The sequence below is a fragment of the Lygodium microphyllum genome, chromosome 5 (genome assembly GCF_053477565.2).
Source record: "Lygodium microphyllum isolate KBCC chromosome 5, Lygodium_microphyllum_v1.1.10, whole genome shotgun sequence".
Lineage (NCBI taxonomy): Eukaryota > Viridiplantae > Streptophyta > Polypodiopsida > Schizaeales > Lygodiaceae > Lygodium > Lygodium microphyllum.
The window spans coordinates 99,221,610-99,248,819 of NC_141139.1; the positions used below are offsets into that span (position 1 = coordinate 99,221,610).

At 43.7% G+C, this 27,210-nt stretch overlaps 1 protein-coding gene across 2 annotated transcripts in view; it reads right to left on the reverse strand.

Moving 5' to 3' along the window:
- ERV1 (Erv1/Alr family protein) overlaps window positions 1-25,475 on the reverse strand; it is a 60,101-nt gene extending 34,626 nt beyond the window's left edge. The window contains exons 1-2 of one of the 2 annotated variants that reach the window (XM_087678195.1): window positions 25,038-25,475; window positions 17,823-17,903 (exon numbers count right to left, since the gene is read on the reverse strand). In XM_087678195.1, coding sequence (XP_087534321.1) covers window positions 17,823-17,903; window positions 25,038-25,382 — 426 coding nt within the window. In that variant the 5' untranslated portion in view covers window positions 25,383-25,475. The remainder of the gene's footprint in view (window positions 1-17,822; window positions 17,904-25,037) is intronic. The other variant, XM_087678194.1, reaches the window with a different exon arrangement.
- Window positions 25,476-27,210: the final 1,735 nt, after the last annotated feature.

Here is a 27,210-nt window from a genome sequence, read left to right on the forward strand (position 1 = left end):
TTCACGCTATCCATCTCCGAGTACAACCACTCCTATTGCAACGGTCAAGAATGCCTTCACAGGTAAGACACATTTTAACAGGTCAAATTTCACCACTTTGGTCTAATTTTATGCAACAAGTACTTGAGTCTCAGGGTCTTTGGAACCTCGTCATTGGTCTAGAGTCTATGCCGGACCCTCGACTAGCTCACCCTGATTACAACGTCAATGGAGAGCCCACAATGCCACAGCCAATGTTGAGCTGATGCAAGGATTGCTTCCTGAGTTTCACTCTCAATTGCAGCACTTCCCACTCGTGTCAGAGCGTTGGAGTCACCTTCTCGACTCCTATGCGGCTCGTGATCGTACTCGACGCATCGATCTTGAGCTTCAAGAGTTCTCTATTAAGGAAGGGGATGATCTGAAAGTCAAGCTAGCTGAATATAGGCAGTTACTTGCCGAGTTCGCCACTACTGGCTCTCCAAAGTCAGATGACGATCAAGTTTCATTCTTCTTGAATAAGTTGCCCGAAAAGTACTTCAATTTCATTCAACACATCATCTCCCAACCTCGATTGCCAACTTTCTACGAGTTTGAGTATCAGTTCTTGCGTTACGCAAGGCTGCATGATCAAGTCCACAAGAAATCCTCATCACAGCCTTATTCAGAGCAGAGGGGGTTGGTTGCCTCTTCTTCACGAGGGAAAACCACCAATGTCAAGAACTTGCAAGATGTGAAGGCAAGCCAATCAAAGGTGACTCCTCTTCCTCAGATGGAACCAAAGAATCTAGACCTATCTGGCAGCAACTCCCTAAGAAAAACCGGTTTTGCACACATTGCCAGAGAGCAAGCCATGTGGACGAGGAGTGTCGCTCCAAGGCCCAAGGTCTTCCACCTAAAAAGCCTCAACAGACCGCTACGACTGCACAGTCCAGAGGGGCTACGCCTTCCGCTCCTGCTTCATCTGCTCCTTCAGCACCCGCCGTTGCTGCTAGACATGTGGCTCGAGTACAACCTCACCAGCCCATCTCTTTCACTAACCCTGAGGGGATGGCTGATTGGTCTACAGGTTTCGATCCTGTTGCACTTCATGCATCTATCTCACCTTCCTCCCCACCTCGTCAGGCGTTCCCTTGGCAGAGCCCTGCTATTGGATGTACACGATTGTGGCCACCTTCTTAGAGTAGCATGTCTCTAGGTCCTTTCAAATACCCTAGGTCAGTCTAGCATTCATTTTTCGCACTCTTAGAGTCGGGCCCATAGGATTCATTGTCCTTAGCTTTTTCATTCTTTTGTCTTCTGTTGCATTTACTCACACACATACACATTCATTGCATTTATTTTGCGTTAGATTTTCTTTCTATTATGTTTTGCTTTGGAGCATCTCACCACTAACCTCTGTGTTTGCAAATTCTCACCTCTTTTGCAGGGTTTTGTCTTTTAGTGTAGGACTAACTTATAGATTGCTTTGGTCCTACTTGGGCTAGAGATGTGGGGATACGCACCATTCCTTTCAAGGTTTCATCATCCTCGGAGTGCTTGCTCTTCTTCCAGTATTGCGGTTTCCCCTCCCGAGGCGAATCGTGCAACATCTCTCTCGATGCTATCATGGCCGTGACTTCTACCTTGCTTTTCTAACGGGGCGCTTCATCCACTTCATCTTCTTTCATTCCTTATGGTTCTCGGCACCATATGAAGACCGATATCAGGCTCCTCTTCCTTCTTCGGCATCTACATCCACGTTGAGAGGGGGTTCCTACCCTTCTTGGTATTTACAAGCTTCAACACTTTGTCTTCAACATTAGCTTCTTTCCCCTGTTGTACCTTATCCTTTGCATTGCATGATTTTATCATCTTTGTACTAGGGCGCTTGGGCAAGTGAACAATTTTCCCATGAGGGACACTGTTCAAGTGACACCTGTTGCATAAGCATTCTTCAGCATGTAGCATACTTTGCATTTCATTGTGCAAAGCCCCACTTGAGTGGATCCTAGGTTGTTTTCACCAGCGGCAAATGTCACCACACCACCATCCTCCTTCATCACATGGATACCTCATCACCTATTGTTCCTCGTCATCAACACCTTAAGTGGATAGGTTAGCTTGTACTGTTTTGTGGTGTGTTGGGTGTACCCTACCTACTCCCGTCTTCTGGGTCACTATTACTCAATCAGCCACATCCCATAAAATTTACCTCACTTATAATTTAAAAAAAGTTCCATGTGGTTCCATCCACCTTTATAGGGCTTGGTAGGCCACTCGGCAGCCACTATGCACCCTTTGTCCAATGCCCTATCCTCTCTGGGGTGACTATTTGGGTTCCCTTGGTAAAATAATCATCGCCTCTGTAGTCTTGATAGGCCACTGGGCAGCCGATGTGCACCCTTTGTACAATGCCTTGGCTGCTTTGGGCTGGGACACCTTGGAATCAATAAACATCATAGTGGTTGGCTTATCCTTTCGGCTCAATTTTGGGCCTGAGAGGGGGTGTTGAGCTAAAACATGCATTACTTGATGATTAACCTCTTAAACAGCCCCAAAACAAACTAAAAAATACTCTTTTAGAGTAAAATCCTAAAACGGGAAGCCGTTCGAGTGTAACGTGTCCACCTGTTCATTTGCAGGACACATCTTAGCAGCCCATCGGAAAGAGGGTCTAGAAAGCTCCGCACGGCACTCCCATGGAATGTTACGGGGTTTGCGATCTAGGTCTTTCCGTGTCTGCCATGTAGCAGAAGTATTCTAGTCGTTCCCACTTAGGACCAACCTGAATCAGGATCTTCCTAGTGGCCAAACTCCTAGCACGGCAGCTAGCATTGAACCCCAAGAGAACTACTTTACGCAGAAACGTCAGGGTCGAAGTGGATTCATGTTGCACTTGGTTCAAGGAGAATGGGAAACGAGAGGGATGCAAAGCTCGACCTCTCTGCCCATAAGGCATAGTCCCATTCCGTTTCCCTAAAACAGCATAAATCGAAGTTCTAGTAACCTAGATTCTAGGTCAACGTTCCTTGCTGTTCATTTCCTTCGAGAGAAGTTCCTTACTGTCCATTTCGCTTGAGAAAAGTTCCCGGCCAACCGGGACCACCCATCCGTACGATGGACCCATGGCCACATCCACCGCACTTTCCTCAGGATTGCTTTAGTTGTCTAATTACCTACCACAATTAGTTGGACACGCATCAAGCAGCTTCCTTAATTAGTCAATTAAACACCGGTTCCTTCACGTAATCTTAGCACTTGACATAGAAAAACAATATCAAACAAGTTCCTTTTCAACAAGTTATCTTATTTATCTTTGGAAAACATCATATAATCCAACTCGTAGGCTAATCCATAATGCACCCGAAGGCAATCCATAATCCGCCCGAAGGCTATCCAACAATCCACAGGGATTACTAATCCAAGATTCCGCCCGTAGACTGGTATGCGGGTCTCGAGATCCAACCCCGAGTCGCGTTGGCCTCTTGTGCAGAGCTCGGAAGGCAAGGGATTTACGGCCAGAGTCCCCTCCTGGCACCCAAGCGTCCTCCTGCTCCAAGTAGTGCCCAACAGAGAGATCTCTTGCGGCGGGTTCGGTCCACGTTCTCGGCGCGGCTAACAACCCCCTTGGTAAGGGTCAGGCAGACAGTCGAGGGTAACTGATGCTCCCTCTCCCTTCAGGCCTTCAACCTGAAGCATTAGTTATCTTTCCATCTTTAGTTCCTTGAGCAAACAATGCAAACAGTGCACCTAAACTGTTACAAGCACAATCAATCCAGTGGTCGTTTATTTGGTCAACTGCTAAGGAGTGAAACCTTTTCTCCGAATGCATCCAGCACTCGATCCGGGATCAATTGCGACTTGGCAAGAATCCCAAGGGTTTGTTTGTTCACCCTTTTGTCTTTGGGTTAGGGCCATAATACCCTATTAACCCAACTTAACCATTACCTTAGGTTTCTTAAGTTAAAACAGTGAATCCTGGAAACCATGTCGCTCCAACTTGATTGATCCTTTGCTTCCAAGCAAATAACTAATTTCCCTTAACTTGGCAAATCAGCCCAAGAAAGGTGATATAGCAGGATGACTACTCACCCTCTTGCAGGTTAGACTTGCACTAAAACCTGCCAACATCATTCCAAGGAGTGGCAAATCCCTCTTGTGATTAAACCACAAAACCGCCGACGTTGCAACTTGTTGCACAAGTGTCGCACCTAACTCATGGGATCATTTCACCCATTGAACGGTGTTTCCTGGTCAAGGAATTATGTTTAGACAAGACATAAGGTTTGGGATGTCTTCTTACCAACCCAACCCCAATTGTACTAGACCGACAACATTCAGTCCTAGGGTTTTCAAACTCAATCCGAGTTTTAGCATTAGGTCGAACGATCCTTAGGGTAGAACCCTAGATCGTTGTTTGCATGACTGTCCAATTGACCCAAACATTCCGTGAGTGTGGATAGGACCTTTGGGTTTGAGAGTTTCGACTTGGCGTCCATGTACGATACTAGACTGCAATTCTGACGTGCCAAGCCCTAGCTAGTACTTGAGGTATTTATCGTATCGACCAGTTATGCCTATCCGAATCCCTTGCGGGTTAGGTGATTTAGATAAATTGATCTACTGTCTTGCGACAAGAGCAATCCTCTCCTAGAGATGCTATCCTTGTTCTAAAGGTGTAAACAGATGCTAGATACCACATTTCGTGCAACTATACCATTTGTTACATCTATGTTCTATAAGGTATGCAATAATCCTTTACTTTTCTTACTAAAGTCACAACGAATGATAACTTGCATGAAACCTATTAGGGTTTACATCAAAGAATCATGCCTACAACCCTTTTGTCTAAGCTTTAGAATTTCATGCTTTGATAAGCCATGCAATTTTTTCCAAATGCAACTCGATGAAATGAAATTCACGCATGACGAATATGTAACATGTGACCCTTAGATACAGCATCGTTAATGAAGTTCATGTGACATGCAACCTTCAATCCGTTCGACAAACATCTTTGCATGCAACGTGCAATGTCCATAGTTTAATTTTCATGCCGTGCAACGGAAGTTAACAATTTCCTCATGTGAGTCATAACAAAGGAAGTTATTGACTAAATGCAAGATACTCTTTTTTCCTTCACGGCCAATGCACTTAACAATTTTCTCTTTAACCCTAGGCAATAGGTGTTTTAGACTTCCACTTAGAAAATGCATGACAAGGCAATTTGCGACTAAGTTCATAGAGCGAGTAAGTGATTTACATTCATAACTTTGGAGATGCAAATGATCCAATTGCATGATATGCACCAATTCTTATCCATCGTTTACAGAGACACTTTCTCAAATGTACTTTTATCACTACCACATGAATTAACGATAAGCATAAAATGCATTCTCCCTATGGAATTAAGCGTGCTTAAAGCATTTCTTTATGTGGAAATAAATTCGTGGAACCTGGGCTTGTGGATCTGCGGTGATGTCTACGTGTAAGTTCAGGGAGGAACCTCCTGCGGGTGCGCCTTGCATCTTCTTGGGAGCCATCGTAGGCGTAGTGTTTATGGACTCCGGTTTGTCTTCGCCCTTACGTGGCCTACGGATTCCCTGCAAGCTCCAAAATCTGGTCCGCTTCTTCCTTACGCCGGAATACCCTTTATAATTGTGGGTTATAAGCACCTGGGTAAGGACCGCATGCACAAGGCTTAAGCCCTTTGCCTTTAGAAGCTTCTAAAGAGCTTGTCTTATCTAGAAGACGTGGAGGGGTAATAATTTGGTGGGAAGATGACAACGAATGGGGAAGATTAACTAGGTGGTGGCAACGTGGAGCTACGGGCAGCAGCCGAGCTGCAACGGCGGCAGCAGGCGGCAGATTTGGGAGTGGCAGCGGTCATGGCAGCCTTATCCTTGCCCCCTCCTTTGTTCTTCCTCTCCCCAGCTCGTGCCACAGGGATGTCACGTGTGAGATGACGACGGCAGCAGCAGAATCGTCGTCTCCCTCTGATCGTGCAGCACCGCGGCCGTTTCCTTCTCTCACAGATCGTACCCAATGCGGCAGCCTCCTCCCTTCCCCCACTTGACCACAAGGAAGGGAGGGGGGGGGGGGGGGGAGGTGGGGGGGTTCTTATAGCTTTAGGGGGAGGAAAGATGGTAGCCACCACGTGGATTATGCATGGCTTCCTCCCTCATGCAACCCACACCACTCCACCTTAGGCGATTCCTCCCCACACTCCCTCTCCTCCAGTTATGCATCGGTTGGGGGAAGGGATAATTATAAAAATTTTTGACTTAAATTCCATCATTATCCCAATTGCCCCTTCAAAAAGGGTGTTCTCCCACGGGTTTTTTTTAGGGTCTTCAACCCCGGCCTCAATTTCACAATGCAGAGGCCTCATTTTTACGCGTGCGGGGTATGGATTAAGTTGCCAATAATTACGGTGTGAGAGAGAGCCTTGCACAGGTTTTACGCGGCGTGCGGGGAGTCAAGTTCGATAATATTTTTGAGCGGAAATATTACATTCTCTCCCCTTAGAGGAATCGAGATGTCCTCATCTCGAGAAGAACTGGGGGTATTGTTGGTTGAGAGAGCTTTCATCCATCCAAGTGGCATCCTCCTCAGGATAATCTTTCCACTGGACAAGGCATTCTCTCAAGGTTTTGGATCTCAATTGTCTCTCCCTAACATCTAAGATTCTGTCAGGCCGTAGCTCAAGGACTCCTTGAGCTAGGCATTTACAACTTGTTGATCATCAAGTACATGGCTAAGATTAGGTACATACTTCTTCAATAGGCTGATGTGGAATACATTATGAACCTTTAGATTCTCAGGGAGTTGCACTCTATAAGCATTGGGTCCTAAGCACTTGAGGATCTTGTAGGGTCCACAATACCTTGGACTTAGGTTCTTGCAATCTCCTAAGGATAGGGAACTCTTCTTTGGGCGTACGCGAATGAAGACCATGTCTCCTTCCTCGAAGGTTCTATCTTGACGTTTCAAATCCGCGTATGCCTTCTGCCTATCCTTGGCGGCTTCGATGTCTTGTCTTATGGACTTCATTTGGTCGTCCATATCTTCCAGCATCTGCCTTGAAGCTTCAACTCTTAGGGTTGGATCTGAGAAGTTTAAAGGACTTTGACAGTCGTGCCCATACAATGCTTAAAAAGGGGTCATCTGAATGCTTTGTTGATAAAAAGCATTGTAGGCAAACTCAACCTGTGACAAGTATTGAATCCACCTTTTTGGTTCACAGTAGCAGTGTGCCCTTAGCATATCCTCAATGACTTGGTTAACTCGCTCCGTTTGACCATCGGTTTGGGGATAGTAAGCTGTACTAAAACAGAGTTGAGTCCCAATAGCTTCGAAGATAGCTCTCCAGAAGTGTGATGTGAAGAGAGAATCACAATCACTAATGATTCTTCTGGGCAACCCATGTAGCTTGAATATCTCCTCGATAAATAACCTTGCAATGTCAGAGGCTTTATAGTTTGTCTTAACAGGAATAAGATATGCAACCTTGGTGAGCATATCCACCACAACCATAATGGAGTTGTATCCTCCCTGAACTTCGGATAGGCCAACAACAAAGTCCATACTAATGAATTCCCATTTCATTTGGGGAATGTCAAGTGATTGCAACTTTCCTGGCATTTTGACATGTTCAGCCTTAATATGTTGACAAGACAAATACTCAGTGACATAATTGAGAATGTCACCTTTAAGCCTCTCCCAATAGTAGCTCTTCTTGACTGCATTGAGGGTCTTGGCATAGCCAGGATGTCTTGAGAAAGAGAAATCATGAGCTTCCCAAAGTATCTTCTATTTGAGTGACTGGCTTATCGGTATACATAATCTCATTCTATAGTAGACAAGTCTACTATTGACAAAGAATTCTTGATACTTAGCCTGTAGCTTTTGGTCCTGATCCTTGATAGGGATCTCCCTTAGCATCTTCTGATAGGTTGGATCATGGCATACTTCTTCTCTAGCTAGCTCAAGTATTGGGTTGTTTGGCATGGATACCTTTGTGGCTAGAGATCTAACTGTTGATGGATTTTGCAAGATTAGAGAATTTAGGAATGCCTTACGACTAAGTGCTTCGGCAACTACATTCTCCTTTCCAAGCCGGTATTTGATTTCAAAATCATACTCCTCCAGCACTTCAATCCACCGATGTTGCCTCATGTTGAGCTCATTTTGGGGTAAAGATCCACTTGAGGCTTTTATGATCGGTCACCAAGGTAAACTTATTATCCAACAGGTAGTATCTCCAAAGCTTGAGAGCATGGATGACAGCTAACAACTCCAGATCATGGGTAGCATAATTCTTCTCATGGCTCTTCAGTTTTCTTGAAGAGTATGCTACAGGATGACCTTCTTGCATAAGCACACATCCTAAGGCAAGTGTGCTAGCATCAATTACTACTTCGAACTCCTTACCAAAATCCGGAAGTTTCAGGATAGGTGCTGATACCAAACTTTGCTTTAGTCTATCAAAGCTAGATTGTTCAGCAGTTGACCATGCAATCGATGTTTGCTTCTTCAGTAGATCCGTCAGAGGTGCTGCAATCAAAGCATAGTTTTTTATAAAGACCCTATATCATCCTGTCAATCCAAGAAAACTGTGTATTTCTTTGATAGTTGTTGGTATTGGCCATTCTAGAACATCTCTGACTTTGGCCGGATCCACTGAGATTCCTTACGCTGACACGATGAATCCCAGATATTCAATCTAACGTTTGAAGAATGCACACTTCTTCATCTTGGCATAAAGCTTGTGTGCCCTCATTGTCTCAAGGACAATGCGAAGCTGGGGTTCATGATCTTCTTCCTGTTTGGAGTAGACTAAGGTATCGTCAAAGAAGCGGAGTACGAAGTCATCAAGATATGGGCTAAAGATATCTCGTATTAACCTGTTGAAGGTGGCAGGTGCATTCGTCATCCCGAATGACATGACCCTGAATTTGACCGAAGTCGAATTCCACATTACATTACATGTCTACTTCAGCTTTTAGCCAAGTGACCAAATCACTTAACTTCTTTATCAATACTTATAGTCAAGACAATCATTGATAAAAATAAGTCTTATTCCATTCATATGGGCATAGCCCTTTCGGAGTACAATATTTCTTGGGGAGATGGAACAAGCTGATACATTAATTCGAGGAGAATAAGATGTTGCATTCAGCTACGGAAACCGTGTAATAGTATGGATTGGGATCAAGGATTTTCAGGAATCAATAAGTCATTGGAAGATTAGGGTATCTTTTCCTTTGATATCCATTCTTCTCATGACATCCCAACACCTTAATTCGGTCGGCAGGGATTACTCGAGTCACTTCCTCTGATACACATACTTATTCTGGTTAACCTTTTGACCCCCAATATGTATGGTCGCATTTGCGTGAGCCTCAACAAAGATGAACAGCTTCACAATCTTTAAGTCCTCCATCCACTTGATTCTCTTCAAGTTGATTCGAAGGTACGCAAGTCGGTGGGCAGCTATATAATAGATCCTTGAAACACCCATCCATCTCCGTTCCATGTACAAGGGTGATGGATTGTAAATGCGGTCTAGGATATTCATCATATCGATCCTTCGTCGATAATCCGAAGCATGCATCGTAGTCATAACCATGACCTGGAACACCAAGAATCAGTTCCATGCTTCATGACTCTGCAAGACAGCATCGATAAGTAAGGAAATATTCTTAACAGCAACATTTGCTTTACTTCTTCTTATTAAGTTTTCTTATAAAGACAGATCCTTCGTTTATTCGCTCTGATACCAACTGTAACATGTCCATCTATTCGTTTGTAGGACACGTCTTAGTAGCCCATCGGAAAGAGGGTCTAGAAAGCTCCGCCCGGCACTCCCATGAAATGTTACGGGGTTTGCGATCTAAGTCTTTCCGTGTCTGCCACGTAGCGGAAGTATTCCGGCCGTTCCCACTTAGGACCGACCTGAATCAAGGTCTTCCTAGTGGCCAAACTCCTAGCACGGCAGCTAGCGTTGAACCCCAGGCGAACCACTTTACGCAGAAACATCAGGATCGAAGTGGATTCATGCTGCACTTGGTTCAAGGAGAATGGAAAACGAGAGGGATGCAAAGCTCAACCTCTCTGCCCATAGGGCATAGTCCCATTCTGTTCCCCTAAAACAACATAAATCGGAGTTCTAGTAACCTAGATTCTAGGTCAACGTTCCTTACTGTTCATTTCCTTCGAGAGAAGTTCCTTGCTGTCCATTTCGCTTGAGAAAAGTTCCTGGCCAACCGGGACCACCAATCCGTAGGACAGACCCATGGCCACATCCACCGCACTTTCCTCAAGGTTGCTTAGTTGTCTAATTACCTACCACAATTAGTTGGACACGCATCAAGCAGCTTCCTTAGTTAGTCAATTAGACACCGGTTCCTTCATGTAATCTTAGCACTTGACATAGAAAAACAATGTCAAACAAGTTCCTTTTCAACAAGTTATCTTATTTATCTTTGGAAAACATCATATAATCCAACTCGTAGGCTAATCCATAATCCACCCGAAGGCAATCCATAATCCGCCCAAAGGCTATCCAGCAATCCATAGGGATTACTAATCCAAGATTCCACTCGTAGACTAGTATGCGGGCCTCGAGATCCAACCCCGAGTCGCATTGGCCTCTTGTGCAGGGCTCGAAAGGCAAGGGATTTACGGCCAGAGCCCCCCCTGGCACCCAAGCATCCTCCTGCTCCAAATAGCGCCCAACGGAGAGACCCCTCATGGCGGGTTCGGTCCACGTTCCCGGCGCGGCTAACAACCCGCTTGGTTAGGGTAACTGATGCTGCCTCTCCCTTCAGGCCTTCAACCTAAAGCATTAGTTATCTTTCCATCTTTAGTTCCTTGAGCAAACAATGCAAACAGTGCACCTAAACTGTTACAAGCACAATCAATCCAGTGGTCGTTTATTTGGTCAACTGCTAAGGAGTGAATCCTTTTCTCCGAATGCATCCAGCACTCGATCCGGCATCAATTGCGACTTGGCAAAATCCCCAAGGGTTTGTCTGTTCACCCTTTTGTCTTTGGGTTAGGGCCATACCCTGTTAACCCAACTTAACCATTACCTTAGGTTTCTTAAGTCAAAACAGTGAATCCTGGCGACCATGTCGCTCTAACTTGATTGATCCTTTGCTTACAAGCAAATACCTAACTTCCCTTAACTTGGCAAATCAGCCCCAAGAAAGATGATGTAGCAGGATGACTACTCATCCTCTTGCAAGTTAGACTTGCGCTGGAACCTGTCAACCTCGTTCCAAGGAGTGGCAAATCCCTCTTGTGATTAAACCACAAAACCGCCGACGTTGCAACTTGTTGCACAAGTATCGCACCTTACTCGTGGAATCATTTCACCCATTGAACGGCGTTTCATGGTCAAGGAATTATGTTTAGACAAGACACAGGGTTTGGGGTGTCTTCTTACCAACCCAACCCCAATTGTACTAGGCCGACAACGTTCGGTCCTAGGGTTTCCAAACTCAATCCGAGTTTTAGCATTAGGTCGAACGATCCTTAGGGTAGAACCCTAGATCGTTGTTTACATGAGTGTCCAACTGACCCAAACATTCCATGAATGTGGGTAGGACCTTTGGGTTTGAGGGTTTCGACTTAGCGTCCATGTACGATACTAGGCTGCAATTCTGACATGCCAAGCCCTAGCTAGTACTTAAGGTATTTATCGTATCGACCAGTTATGCCTATATGAATCCCTTGTGGGTTAGGTGATTTAGATAAATTGATCTACTGTCTTGCGACAAGAGCGATCCTTTCCTAGAGATGCTATCCTTGTTCTAAAGGTGTAAACAGATGCTAGATACCACATTTCGTGCAACTATACCATTTGTTACATCTATGTTCTATAAGGTATGCAATAACCCTTTACTTTTCTTACTAAAGTCACGATGAATGATAACTTGCATGAAACCTATTAGGGTTTACATCAAAGAATCATGCCTACAACCCTTTTGTCTAAGCTTTAGAATTTCATGCTTTGATAAGCCATGCAATTTTTTCCAAATGCAACTCAATGAAATGAAATTCGCGCATGATGAATATGTAACATGCGACCCTTAGATACAACATCGTTAATGAAATTCATGTGACATGCAACCTTCAATCCGTTCGACAAACATCTTTGCATACAACGTGCAATGTCCATAGTTTCATTTTCATGCCGTGCAATGGAAATTAACAATTTCCTCATGCAAGTCATAAAAAAGGAAGTTATTAACTAAATGCAAGATACTCTTTTTTCCTTCACGGCCAATGCACTTAACAATTTTCTCTTTAACCCTAGGCAATATGCGTTTTAGACTTCCACTTAGAAAATGCACAACAAGGCAATTTGCGACTAAGTTCATAGAGCGAGTAAGTGATTTACATTCATAACTTTGGAGATGCAAACGATCCAATTGCATGATATGCACCAATCCTTATCTATCATTTACAGAGACACTTTCTCAAATGTACTTTTATCACTACCACATGAATTAATGATAAGCATAAAATGCATTCTCCCTATGGAATTAAGCGTGCTTAAAGCATTTCTTTATGTGGAAATAAATTCGTGAAACCTGGGCTTGTGGATCCGCGGTGATGTCCACGTGTAAGTTAGGGGAGGAACCTCCTGCGGGTGTGCCTTGGATCTTCTTGGGAGCCATCATAGACGTAGTGTTTATGGACTCCGGTTTATCTTCGCCCTTACGTAGCCTATGGATTCCCTGCAAGCTCCAAAATCTGGTCCGCTTCTTCCTTACGCGGGAATACCCTTTATAATTGTGGGTTATAAGCACCCAGGTAAGGACCGCGTGCACAAGGCTTAAGCCCCTTGCCTTTAGAAGCTTCTAAAGAGCTTGTCTTATCCAGAAGACATGGAGGGGTAATAATTTGGTGGGAAGATGACAACCAATGGGGAAGATTGACTAGGTAGCGGCAACATGGAGCTACGGGCGGCAGCCGAGCTCCAACAGCGGCAGATGTGGGAGTGGCGGCGGTCACGGCAGCCTTATCCTTGCCCCCTCCTTTGTTCCTCCTCTCCCCAGCTCGTGCCACAAGGATGTCACGTGTGAGATGACAACGACAGCGGCAGAATCGTCCTCTCCCTTTGATCGTGCAGCACCGTGGCCCTTTCCTTCTCTCACAGATCGTACCCAATGCGGTAGCCTCCTCCCTTCCCCCACTTGACCATGAGGGGGGGGGGGGGGGGGGGGGGGGTTTTGGCGGCGGGGCGAGGGGGAGGGGGAGGGGGAGGGGGAGGGGGGTTCTTATAGCTTTAGGGGGAGGAAAGATGGTAGCCACCATGTGGATTATGCATGGCTCCCTCCCTCATGCACCCACACCACTCCACCTTAAGCCATTCCTCCCCACACTCCCTCTCCTCCAGCCATGCAACAGCTGGGGGAAGGAATAATTATAAAAAAATTTGACTTAAATTCTGTCATTATCCCAATTGCCCCTTCAAAAAGGGTATTCTCCCGTGGGTTTTTTTTAGGGTCTTCAACCCTGGCCTCAATTTCACGATGCGGAGGCCTAATTTTTGCACATGCGGGATACGGATTAAGCTACCAATAATTACGGTGTGGGAGATAGCCTTGCACAAGTTTTACGCAACGTGCGGGGAGTCAAGTTCGATAATATTTTTGAGCGGAAATATTACATCGAGAGAGTTCAATGGAAACCCTAAAACAAGGAGCGGTTCGAGAGAGTTTAGTGAAAACCCTAAATTTTTGGGGCGCCCTTCCATATCTATAAATAGACAAACTGCCCCCATTCAACCTTATTCCGTAGGTAAAGGTTTCTCACACCAGTGCAAATTTCAGCCATCAACCTCCTCCCATGTGGCTATCCAACCCTCCAGACTGTTGCCACTCCATGAGTGTTTGCTCCTACTGCTAGCGCCTTCATCCATGCTGACGTCAACTGTTGGCAACATCATCATCTGCTGCGATCTCATCATCCAATCATCACCAGCCACATCAAACACTTTTAGCTTGCTGTTTACAACAGACTATGCACAATTTCCAACCTCCGATTGGTGGTACACTGCAGCATTTACTAGTTTCCAACCTCCAAACTGCTGCGTTTTGGTAACCAGCCTACTGCCATTCACTATTCAGCACTCCTACACTATGACTGGTGGTCACAGACTTGGGATCCGCCTCTGGTGGGCGTCACACTTTGACATTGCTCTGCCCTTGAGCTCACTATACACTCTTGCATTCATTTACAGCATTCATTCACTTCAAAGTTGTGTTCTCTCTCTCCCTTCTTCTGTTTGTGTTTGAGTTTTGAGTTTTGTGTTTAGGGTTTGAGTTTTGCCCTCTATGTTTGTATCTGTCTCTTTGTGTTTCTATCGTGGTCGTACACTCTGTGTGTCCTCAGTGCAAAACCTAGCAGTTTTCTTCACAAGTCCAACTATCACTGAGATCTCCAAGTACAAGGTGATCCTCACCCCCCTCTTGGGCTAGAACCTCCACGAACCGACATCACAGCTTATGTAGACATCTCGCTTAACAAGATCATACAATTGGTAGCCTTGAGATTGCCAGCTATAGTCCACAAACACATGTCTTCTAGAAGCCGCTTCAAATTTATCACGCTATGTCTTCGGGATGAGGTGGCATACCAGCAACATCGGAAGTAGGAGAACAATTAAGGATGTGAATTGAAGTAGCCATAGCCTCAGCCCATAGACACTAAGGTGTCTAACAATGCTCCATCATAGTACAGGCCATCTCAATCACACTGCGATTCTTCCGCTCCAAAATGCCATTCTCCTGAGGGGTGTTTGTATTGGCAAACTCCTGGTGTATGCTATGATCTGCACAAAACCGAGTAAACTCATTAGAAACAAATTCTCCTCCCTTATCCGATCGTAAGGTCTTCAGCTTCCACCCTGATCGGTTCTCCTCAAAGAGCAACCAATCCTTGAAGCTGGAGAAAGCCTCCGACTTCAGCTTCAAGAAATAGGCCCATATCATCCTCCCGTAATCATCTACAATGAGCATGAAATACAAACTCCCTCAAGAGATTCCATCCTCATCAGTCCACAAAGATCGGTGGAAATAAGCTCCAAGGGTACTAAAGACCGCCTCGAAGCCTTGCTGGCAACAACATCACGAGTCTATTTCCCACGAATGCAGGATACACAAGGTTGCTGACTCACCACAATATCGGGCAAACCTCAAACAAACTGGTCCATAGATGCCTTCCAAGGATATTGATAATTGAGGTGACCAAACCGAGTATGCCAAAGCTTGGACTGAGTTTGGGAGGTAAGAAGAAGAGAAGTCCAGGTAGAAGAAGACCACAACTTGTAGACTCCGTTCTCCTCATAACCTAAAGACAGAACCACTCTCAATCAAGAATCCAAAAAGAATCCACATCAAACTCGACCAAAAGACCGAGGATACAAATCTTGTACACCGAGAGAAGATGATACCCCAAAGCTGGCACATAAGGTACCTCAAATGCATGGGCACCACCACGCCCATCTGGAATAAGATGCATGTTACCCCGTTCTTGAATAGAAATAGACAAACTATCTCCAATAAGAATCCGTCCATGAGAAGGCCACAAATGAGTAACACCTACTGAAGGAGTCATGTGCCTAGAGGCACCACTGTCAACAATCCACTCCCGAGTAAATGGGGCAGTCAACGCAACATCAGAAGCCGGCATAGTCAAATCCTCAACCACCTCCAAATGGAGGAAAGCAGCTAATGAGGAAGCATCCACCACTCTAAAATCCTTTGAAGATTTCTCCTTCTTCTCCTTGTTCGGGCAATCCTTCTTCCAATGACCTGTTTTGCCACAAATGTGACAAGTAGACTCCGTGTCTTTGTCTTTCTTAGATTTGTCGTTCTTCTTCTTCTTTTGGTCCCTTCCCCTTCTTCTGAGAGGATTAACCGACCAAAGCTTCAGATTTCGAAGCATTGGTGTCTTTCAAAACCACTGAAGCGAGGCGGTAACTCTGAAAGGAGACTATCGCCATGTCTTCAAAAGTGATCACTTCCTTGCATTTCAAAAGCTACCTTAGCTTGTTGATATGCTCTCGCATGGATGATGACTTGTTGACGCTCATAGTCCTCATTTGCACTTCCAAAGACACACGCTTCATGACGGTTATCTGATTATACATCTGATCCAACTCTAGCCATATCTCCCTAGCCACCATCAAATGCTCTATGTGAGAGATAACAACTGTAGTACATGAGAGAAATAAAAACGAGCGAATGTGTGCATTGAGTTCATCCCAATTTGCCTGAGCCTTTGCCAACTCCACCTTCTCACTGGAAGAGAGTTTGGACTGGTCTCACGAAGGACGGCTGATAGCCTCCATAACAATCTCCACCAAATCATAGGACTCCAATATGGCAAGCATCATGACCCACCAGATGTGGTAGTTCTCAACATCGAGCTTTTGATCTGAAGGAAGAGCCAGTAGGACAGACATCTTCCGGTCCATGATCGCCTAAAACTCTGTCTCGGCCTCAAAAGACATCTTCACCTACAATGCCTGCACAAAACACAAAAAGCAGCCCCCTCTGACTGCGAAAATACAGCTTGCTAGGGCTGAGGTTCACTCGCCCTGTTCCTTCTTCACCCGCCAGAGGCGATGAAAAGATAAAATCTACACTTGAAGGCCAAAAACGCAGCCTTTTTCCTTCTCTAACAGCAGAAAAACAATAGCAGCTTCAGCAAATCTTCTCTTTTCTCGCACGCCCATGCTCGTCTCAGCCTCGTTCAGATGCACAGCCTACCTGCTCGCACTTGAACATTGAAAATGCAGACTTGTGCCGCGCTGAAAACTCCTCTTCAGATAGGTCAGTCCTTCAATGCTCTCATACCATGTCAAAGTGAAGCAATGTGGAAGCGAATGACCATGACAAAGAGTGAACAGAGAGACGAGAGAGAGAGAGAGAAAGAGACAGTGAAACGCAGAAAATCTGCAATGAAGAATGTTGTATAAGGATGTAGAATTATACATGGGTGCAGAGAAAATATATGCATATGTCTCCACCTCAAGGACCTCAATCTCTGTCAGCCCCAAGTGCAATCTCTGTCACCAGCAGGCTGAAATCTGTCAAATACAATCGTACAAGACTGTTGGAAACTCAGCCTTATAATGGCTGAAAAGAATGCCTCAAAATAACCCGAAATAATCAGGTTTAATGCAGCCGACTGCAATCAGACAGTCCGACTGCTGCCACGTGGCAGACTGCCACGTGGCACTGCTGACATGGCACAGGGAATGGCTCACAACATAAAGTGCCAAACACATGGCACAGGTGGTGGGCAAACTACCTAGATCACACTCCAAGAATATGAGCTTCACCACAAAGGATGAGGAAGTAAATTTAGTGCGTAATCACCTAATGCTCTTCTAAAATCGAGTGGTATAATAACCTCTCTATATTGCACTTGCAAAGTGCATCAGAATATGTACCCACATGAGGTGGAATATTCATTGTGAAATCGTGTGAAAAGTTTGGACATCTTGACTAATGACCCTGCCCACTAAAGTCACCTAAATACATGTATATAATGTGAATGCTTGCTTTATACAAGTCATTTGAGCTAGAGAGCACAAATATTTTTCTGCTAGACTTATAAGAAACTACGATAGAAATCTTCTATAGAATTTTGTGGAAGGATGCAGGGGAGGGGTTGGATTGGTTCATGTCTAAGCGTGGACAAAATGACCAATAAACAGGAAAACAATATAAATGAATTTGGGGGTGGCAACTTGGAGTTGCAATTTAACCAAACCCTGATGAGTGAATTAACAAAGCAACTTACACAAAGGTAAGCATTGCAAATTGTGTAAAAAGTACCTGAGCTGCTAGTGTGTGCAAGAATATCCATGTCGCTCGTCCCAGCTGCTCCTTTGACACAGGCCCTGTCCATAACAAATCCTGCAATTATGCATGGGAAAGGAACACCTATAAACAACTCAATACAAGGGTTTAAATCTGAAAAAAGTGAACAAATAGCAACCTTTAACACAAATGTAATGAAATCAGCACCTTACTTTCCAGTATCACTGATGATTCATACATTCTACAATATCTCAACAGCTCAAGAATGTTCAAAGAGTTCCTACATCACATATTTGCATGCAAAACTAGCAAACAACTTTTCACACTAGCACCAAGAAGCGCTACCAAGACATATAATGCCTCTTTGAGCTCCACAAACCTTACTCTGCATATAGGGCTGGTAAATTTTAGCAAGGGGTGTCTTAACAGTGATACAATCCTCAAGCATTTGACGTGGTAGATACAGTAATTTATTGGGGCATGTTCAGGGGAATATTAAGTCTCTTCATCCTAATGCCAGTTTAAGTTTTTCTAAAAACTGATCAAGAAGAACAAATACCTCTTCAACACAAATGGATAACCTAAAAAGCATCAAGAAAAATCATATTCAAACTTTAAAATACTTGTTGAAATAAAATGAGAAGCATCCTCATAAGTGGTCCAATCCTGATTCAGATTGATTCTCTTCATCCTAGAGCCAGTTCAAGTTTTGAAAAAGAGCTCACAGACTTGATTAACAAGGAATATTACCTATTTACAACATATTGGCGTGCCAAAAAATGTCAAGAAAATGTTCAGAGTTCTGAAAAAGAGCTCTCAAACTTGATTAAGAAGGAAAATTACCTATTTACAACATATCGACATGCAAAAAATCATCAAGAAACTGTTATAAACTCCTCCTAGAGATAAGATGACAAACATTCTAATTTCTCATACACAGTCCACCGACCCTGATTTAGATTTGTACTTTTCATCCTAACACAAGAAGTTTCAGAAAAATCCCATAATTCCCACATTGTGAATGATGACAACAACATGAGCTTCTGCTCAAGAGTAGGGACAAAGAGCCCCCTATCAGAAGTGGTGCAGCAATGGAATCATAGACAAGTGCTGAAATAAACTGTTGAACACAAGACAAAAGAACAAAAGAACAAGAGAACGAAAGGACCAAACACGAGAATGACGCGTACAATAGTGAGTCACTAGCTGCGTGGGCACCGGCACTGGCTCAAAGAACCAAACACGAGAATGACGCGTACAATAGTGAGTCACTAGCTGCGTGGGCACCGGCACTGGCTCCTCTCTCCAACAAGAAGACCACATGAAGAATGATGATGACTGAATGAGAGGAGGAGGAGCACTAAATAAATAGGCCCAAAATATGCCAAATATGGCAACTGGTCAGTCAACATTTAATGCTGGTTGGCCAGCAATAAATGCCTAAATAATCACTAAAATGACCACTATAAAATGCCTAAATTACCCAATAACATCAGGCATAGCCCAAACTCACACAAGAGCTAACTAGACTACTAACATCCTCTCTTAGATCATGGGTGATCTGATACAAAGCCTCCTAAGGTCAATGTCAATCATACTAGCTCCTGAAAATAGAGTCATAACAGATCTCAGTGTCTATCAACAATGTCTCGCAATAGCATGCAAGACCATCTTGTCAAAAATGCCTTTGAACATATGTGATCATGGATTCCCCGCCTTTGGCCAAGACCGGCAAAGTGTCCCTTCATGTGAGCTCAAGACTAGGAGCTAAGCCCGCTCTCTATCAAATAAACAACCCATCGTAAACCTGGATGTCAATCCTAGCTCCAGGATTTGAACCTACCAGACTTCGGTTGATGCGTCAAGAATGTCCCTCTCTCGAATCTATGCACCTGTATACCTGTATAGATGAGGCTAAGCTACCCCATCTCACCATCCTCTCACACTCCCTCTCTCGCATCGGAGAGTTGCGAGGGATGACCACATCACCTGGACTAGAGAGTAGTTGAGGAAGGAACAATCAAGCTCTTCCTGCAATCTGAAGAAGTGTATCCCTTCCATGCAACAAACTTTTCCTTGGCACAAGGATCGCAGTCGGAGTCTGAGAAAGAGGATGACCCATCGGAGGAGTCCGCGTCCCGCTTCTACATCTCCTTCTTCTTCCATGAGACTGCTAACTCCTTGCAATCCTTCCGCAAGTGGCCCTTCTTACCACAGTGATAACACCAAACCTTCAACTTCTTCTTCCTGTCACCTCTCTCTGAAGCTGCAAAAGCCTCACTGGATCCGCCATAATGAGATGAAAGCCTCCCCAGTAAAAGCAAAGATGTCTCATGCTCAAGAAGCATCGAGGGCATATGCATAAAGCTTATATCTATAGAAGATGTCTGTGCTCTCAAAGCATTCGCCACTCCATCAAACTTCGGGGGGAGCTTATAGAGAACCGTGCCGACTGGATGTGCCTCTGTTGCATGTATCGAAGCTAGTACTGTACCTGTATAACATGCAACAAAAATGATTAAATGGTGTCCTTGGACTCAAACTTCATCTGTTGAAGCTGTCCATAAAGGGTCACAGCACACATAGGGAAAGGTTCCTCGTAGAACATCTGAAGCTTTGACCATATTTCTAGGGATATCCTTCAAGAGATAATTGCCAATAGAACTTCTTTAAAAAAACACCAAAGTAGTGCAAAATATGCATGGGCATCGTCCAAATCCCATGTAAGCACAACTTCCTCATGGTTCTCCTCATCAAATTCTTCAGGAAGAGGAAAAGGACACTGAGTCCGAGGAATAGCTCCACATATAATGCATCAAATCTACTTTTGCACAAACCAAGCTTTCATCATAGTACTCCATGTAAGATAGTCAAGTCCATGTAACTTATCATCTGTAGAAGTGCACAGAGGAGCTATCGGGAGAGGAGACGAAGAGAAAAAAGAGGATAGAGGGTATATGGAGAGGGAATACAGCCAAACCAACACCAAAGACTTCACAAAATGATAGTTCACATACAGTGTAACTAAAAATCTGATCAAAAACAAAGGCCAACTACTGCAAAATGAAGAAAAACCAGTCAAAAACTGCCAAAAACAGCAAAAACGGCTTGTCCAAACAATCCCCCAGCCATGGCTAGGGATAGAAAACCAAAATCGCAGATTGGTAAAGCATTGAATGCAGCAAATTGACGATTGGATGCGGCTGAAAACACAGGTTCCTAGTCTGAAAAACGCAGGCATGATCAACAAGGGGGAAAAAAACCTGTAATCAGCAAAAAAATCACAACAGGAACCTAGATCCTACAATCTGATACCATGTCAAAAGTAATGCAGCAATGGAAGCATAGACAACTGCTAAAATAAACTACTGAACACAAGACCAAAGAACAAAAGAACAAAAGGACGCTGCAAAGAAAAAGAATTTAGAGATATGCTTGGAAAATGGAATCCATATATCAAAAACAAGAATGACCAGTACAACACTGAGTCACTGGCTACATGGGCACCAGCACTGGCTCCTCTCTCCAACAAGAAGACCACCTCAAGAATGATGATGATCGAATGAGAGGAGGAGCCACTAAATAAATAGGTCCAAAATATGCCAAAAATGGCAGCTGATCGGCCAACATTTAATGCCAGTCGACCAACATTTAATGCTGGTCAGCCAAAAATAAATGTCTAAATAATCACTAAAATGGCCACTATAAAATGCCTAAATTACCCAGTAATATTAGGCAACCATAGCCCAGACTCATACATGAGCTGACTAGACTGCTAACACCCCCTGCCCCCAACCGCACCTAGCTAGATACGAAGTCCCTCCAAGCAAAAGCTCATGATGTTGAACACTTTAGGAAAAACAAGGGAAAAGAGTCTCTTTTCCCACATGAAAAAATGTCTAAAACTTCTTATGTGAAGGTAGTTCAAGGTTTGAAAACGAGCTCTCGCATTCTTGGACATGGTGCGATCTTGATTTAGATTGTTGTTCTCATCCTAAAGCCTGTTCAAATTCCCAAAAAGAGCTCTCAAACTTGATTAAGAAAGAAAATTACCTAATTAAAATGTATTGACATGCCAAAAAATATCCAAAAAAATGCTCTAAACTAAGGAAGAATACCTTTTATTTAATACGAAGTATGTTGGTTTGTATTATCTCAAAAAAAAAAAATCAAGCATTACAAAAGTAATGCCTCGAGGCTATGCCTTAGGACATTTTCGTGAATTGTTTGTACAACAATCTATACAACCTGAAACCAATATTTCTTGTTGGATAGGGTGGTAAATAACCTAATTAAACACTAATTACGGCAAGCATAAAATTCACATAAACTAAAAATGTACACTTCATCACTTTAAACTTGAACATTGGACATCTTGTTAGCTCCAAAATTGACACCCGTTGAGATATTTATTTATCTTATATTGCAAATGAAAGGAGTACAACTAACATCCTCTAATCTCCTCCATGAATCCAAGTGCTCTTACTGTTAAAACTAACCAACAAGTCTCCAAACCAATTTGGCCCTTGATTTGCTTGAGAATTGGCCTTCACCCTACTCCTTGAAAGACAAATTCAACCCCAAATCTGATATTGACCAGCTAGCCTCTTGACTCTTCCTAAAATTTCTCAATTTCAACTACTAGAATTTAAGTCCTAGTCTCTTAATTTTGAGCACCATCTCAAGGTGGCTGTCAAATTCCTAATTTCAACAGTAAATTATGGTTTACAATAAAGATTGCCTGAAATCTCTTTCTTTGATGGCTCAAACTACTGGAAAATGCTGAGATAACTTGAGAGATGACTAGGAGATGAGAGAGAATGTTATAGAGAGAGAGATTTCAGAGTTTCATTACAAGAAACGATGAAAAGCTATTGTTGCTCTACTCAAAACTCAAACAGCCATGGAAGCTGTCACCTACGACTTAGGACCACCAAAAAGATTGTTGCCCCCTCTTGTATGCTGCCATTTGCACCAAAAGGACCTTAGATTGCTATCATCTACTTTCGGAGGGCTCCAAACTACTGTCACATGCTATAGCACCGATCCCTTGTGGCTGCAAATCACATCAGCAGCCTCTCCTTACTCTCTAATATCCTCCTTCCTCCCACAATGTCTAATATAGACTTCCACCTGCCCCTAAAAACGTTTTTCCCACTTGCATGGGCAAGTTTTGCCAAGTGACTGCCTTCTAATCCCATTTTTTAGCATTATCCAACCTATTTAATTAATTTTTAAAAATTAATTTTAAAAATTAATTTAATATTGTTCTAGTGCTCAAATTTTTACTTTCACCAGTCAATAATTAAATTGGCTAGGTCAATTTATCTTCCAAGTATTCCCGAGCAATTATTAACCCTTAGACTAGCATTAATTAACTAATTAATGCCTAGTCTCTAACATCACCACTAACATTAGAGGCCAATAAATTGATCTAGGCCCAAATCTAACACTGAGTACCACCTACTACCTATCACGCATAACTTATTACAACTTTTGCCTTTGACACCCACTACATGCTCGGGGTCCTTGGCCCGTTACCATGAAATGACTGTCATATGCATCACATGTGCTAAACAACCTTGCACATTTTATTAATATCTTAATCAAAATGTCATCTGCAAGATTAGAGCATCTCAAAATTTCACATCCCCATGACACAACCCATACTGAACTTTCAACTTCCTAAAGATAGAATGTTGGCTTTGCAGATTTTATACAAATTACAATGCATGGTGGATAAGCAGAAAGTTCTCGTTCCATGGGCTGCATCATATCACAACTTCTAATCATGTCCCACTCTTCTTTTTGCTCAAGACGGTTGCTGAAGGCAGAACCAACAATGGACCACCCCCCTTCAAATTGAACACTTTCCTATTGTCCAATACTTGTTTGTAGAGTCCTTGAAAAGGGTGTGGGTACAAGCTAGAGATTCCCAAAGAAGCCCTGATTTCAAATGGTTGAATTGCATTGAGGCCATCACTGAAGAAGCCAAGAGATTTGGCAAAAGGCAGGCTGCTCGCATCTAATCAATGAAGATGAAAACTTTCTGAGGACACAGGAAGAAGAGAGAATTCAGGTTGCTTAAGTCCAGCTCAAGGGCCATCAGGAGTTGCTACATGATGGACCAACAAGTTTCTTCTGTACCGCCCTTGAAATTAAGCACAAAAGGGAGCTGATACCCTGTGTGGAGAATGCACATGGCAGAATTGTAAGTGATGATTTTAGCATCACTGGGGCACTCAAAAACCACCTTTCTACCATTGCAGGAACTGGACCTCTACACAGTCATGGACTTCTTTGAAGGTTTCAGTGCTAGGATTTCTAATGAGGAAGCACTCATCTTGGAATGGCCTTTTTCAGAGATTGAAATTAGTTCACTCTTGGGACTATTAAGCATGGGAAATCTCTAGGCGTGGATGGATCACCCCCTAAATTGTTCCAGAAAATATGGGATACCTGTGCCAAAGATTTGGTGGAATTACTCTAACTGGGTTAGATGATCAGGACTGCTTTTGGAGGAGCTTGATCAGGGAACGATTAAACTTATCCATAAAGTGGTTCAGAGGAGCTATTCAAGTCATTGGATGCCCATCACAATGCTGCCCCTCACTTATAAGATCCTCGCCAAGCCTTTGGCATTAAGAGTCAAATGCATGCTTTCTAGATCTGTATGCCCCAGACAGTTCGGCTTTATCCATGATAGGAAAATACACGATTGGGTGTTGAATCCGATCTGCTATGTCTCTCCAGACCAACTTGTACTGATCAACTTAGACCTTGATAACTCGTACGATTGCGAGTACTATTGCGATCACATTAGTCGGTCCTTTGTGATGGCAACGCTTCATCCATTGCGATTTGGTGTGGTATGGTCATGGCCCTTTTCTCCAATGCTACTGCTACAGTCTATGTAAATGGACTATCCACATCCCCCTTTGAGCTCAAAAGATGAACCAGGCAAGGTTGCCCTCTTGCCCCACTTCTCTTCGCGTTAGTTACTGAAGATCGATCATAAGGTTCAGAAAGGAGTCATCAAGAATACCCATTTACAACAGATTGATGTGCCAAAAACATCAAGAAAATGCTCTAAACTCCTCCTAGAGGTAAAATGAGAAGCATTCTTATACGTGGTCCAAACCTGATTCGGTATGTTGCAAATGGGAGCAAACTTCCACTGATGTCACAGGAATAAACAAATAAATAAAATTTGAAAAAAACTTCACTCACTGTTTTTTCGGGTATAAGCTGTTGCTCCAGCGATGGTGTCTCAACCAGAAGCGAGGGAGGGCTCGCAGTTGGAGTCGCAAGTCGTTCTAAGTTTTGATGCTGAGCATGGGAATCAGACTCAGCGACTTTCTTGCTTCTCCACCTGCTCTCCCTTCTGCTGAAGACGATCCCTACAAAAGGAAGCCTGCAAGGGCTAGGGCTTCCCTCTTCGTCCCGTGAGGGGCTTCCGAGGCTTTCTAAGAGCTTGCAAACATGAGAATTGAAGGACCGCCATTGGGAGACTATGTGATTGAGTTGCTGTGAAGCGCCTTGCTGTAGGGAGAGAAGGACTTGTTGAGGCTCCATTGACAAATTGGACGTTTAGGCTCTAAGTAGCCCCTCCATTTGTCTAGTTGGGTCTCCACTTGATATGGGCTTTTTCTCGGGTGTTTCCGAGGAGGTTTTGGAGGGGTGTTGCTTGGGAGTTGTTCACTCTGGGTTTCCAATAGGAAAAAGTTCTCTAGAGAGTTTATCATTTCCAAAAGCAAATTAAGGACACATAATAGAGAGTTTTTGAACATTTTTTACTCTAAATAAAATATTAATATACATTATTTTTTCCCAAATTCGAGAAGTTGGAGGCGCACATTGAAGCTTTCTCCCAAAAATAGGAAAGGGTTTTCTTTGGAGAAACCCTTATGGGGGATTTCTCAATGGGAACAAGGTTGAAGCCTTCTCCAAAAAATGGGAAAAAGGGTTTTCTTTGAAGAAGCTCCTGTGGGGGATTTCTCAATAAGAAGGGGAGTTTTCCGGAAAACTAGCGACCCCCCCTTCCCTCAATAGTGACCTTGGAAGTTGGGGGGTTTGTGGTATTTTGAAAAAAACCTTTATTAAACCTCACTCGCCTTTCTTCAAAGGTGGTTTTAGCTTCTTGGACATTTTTGAAGAAAATTCTTGGACATTTTCTAACAAAACGAAGGGTTTCCCAAGAATGCAAAGGCCATGGTATCCCTAACAAAAACCATTTCCCTTGCCTAGCTACTAAAAGGTTGGCCTCTTGTTTTTGCCACCCCTACTTGCTTGTTTCATCTTGTTGTTTACCATGTTCTTATTTCTCAAACACTCTAAAAGTGCTCTCACTGCTAAATGCCCGCCCATGTGGAGTGTATTGTCGACACTTACTACTGTGACATTGCTACAAATCCACCTCTATCAAACAACCTATTGGATTGCTTTTGCAACAATGAGCTTCTACTTGCTTCTTGACTAACATTGCCTTTTAGAGCATATGTAATAGGTTGTTTTGCAACAATGAGCTTCTACTTGCTTCTTGACTAACATTGCCTTTTAGAGCATATGTTTAGACAATGGTGCAGTGACAAGGTGATGCAGGTCTCAAAAAAGTTACCCACTCTTGACTTCAGTAAAGTCTTAAAATATGCAGATATATTGCTATAAGAGAAACAAGAATTTATTTTTTTATAAATTTTAAAAAGGGTTATTTCTGTTTGTCTATCTGTGAGTGAACTTGTCGTGGCACTGGCAAGGCAATGTCATCTCCATTTTAAGCAAAAGCTCCCTGATGAGTCGTCGCCTTGAAAGGAGAGCCTGCCAGGCGCATCAGGCACACCATCATGAACTTCCTCAAGACCGCGGCATTTCATATGTATAACCTGAAGGCGCACAAGTGCATCATCGGCTTCATCAGAGACTACTGGGAGCTTGGAAGGCCAGGAGCAGTTGATCATCGTCTTCCTCTCATGAAGCACATCACCTTCTACCTCACCTGCAAGCTTCTCAACAGGTATGGCAAGGAGGAGCAACGCCTGCCAGAGGAGCCTTTCACCACAATGATGAAAGGCATCTTGCAACTGCCAATCAATTTGCGTGGCACTAAGTTTTCTCGAGCCATGGTTGCCGCTAAGTTGCTCCAGGGCACATTCCGGAGATGCATGGATGAGAAGAGGGAGGACTTGGCCATATGAAGATGCGCAGCAGACAAGGACCTTTCTTCATTGCGTATTTGTGTGTGTTCATGTGTCTGCCCTTCCATCCGTCCAGACAACAATGGGTTCGCCATGGGGCTATTCCAACTGCCACAAAGTCACAGCTCTTCACTAAGACTATCGTCAGCATCCGCCGCCTTACGTGTTTATTACAGGCCACCAAGTCAGTCACCAGCATCCTCTGTTTT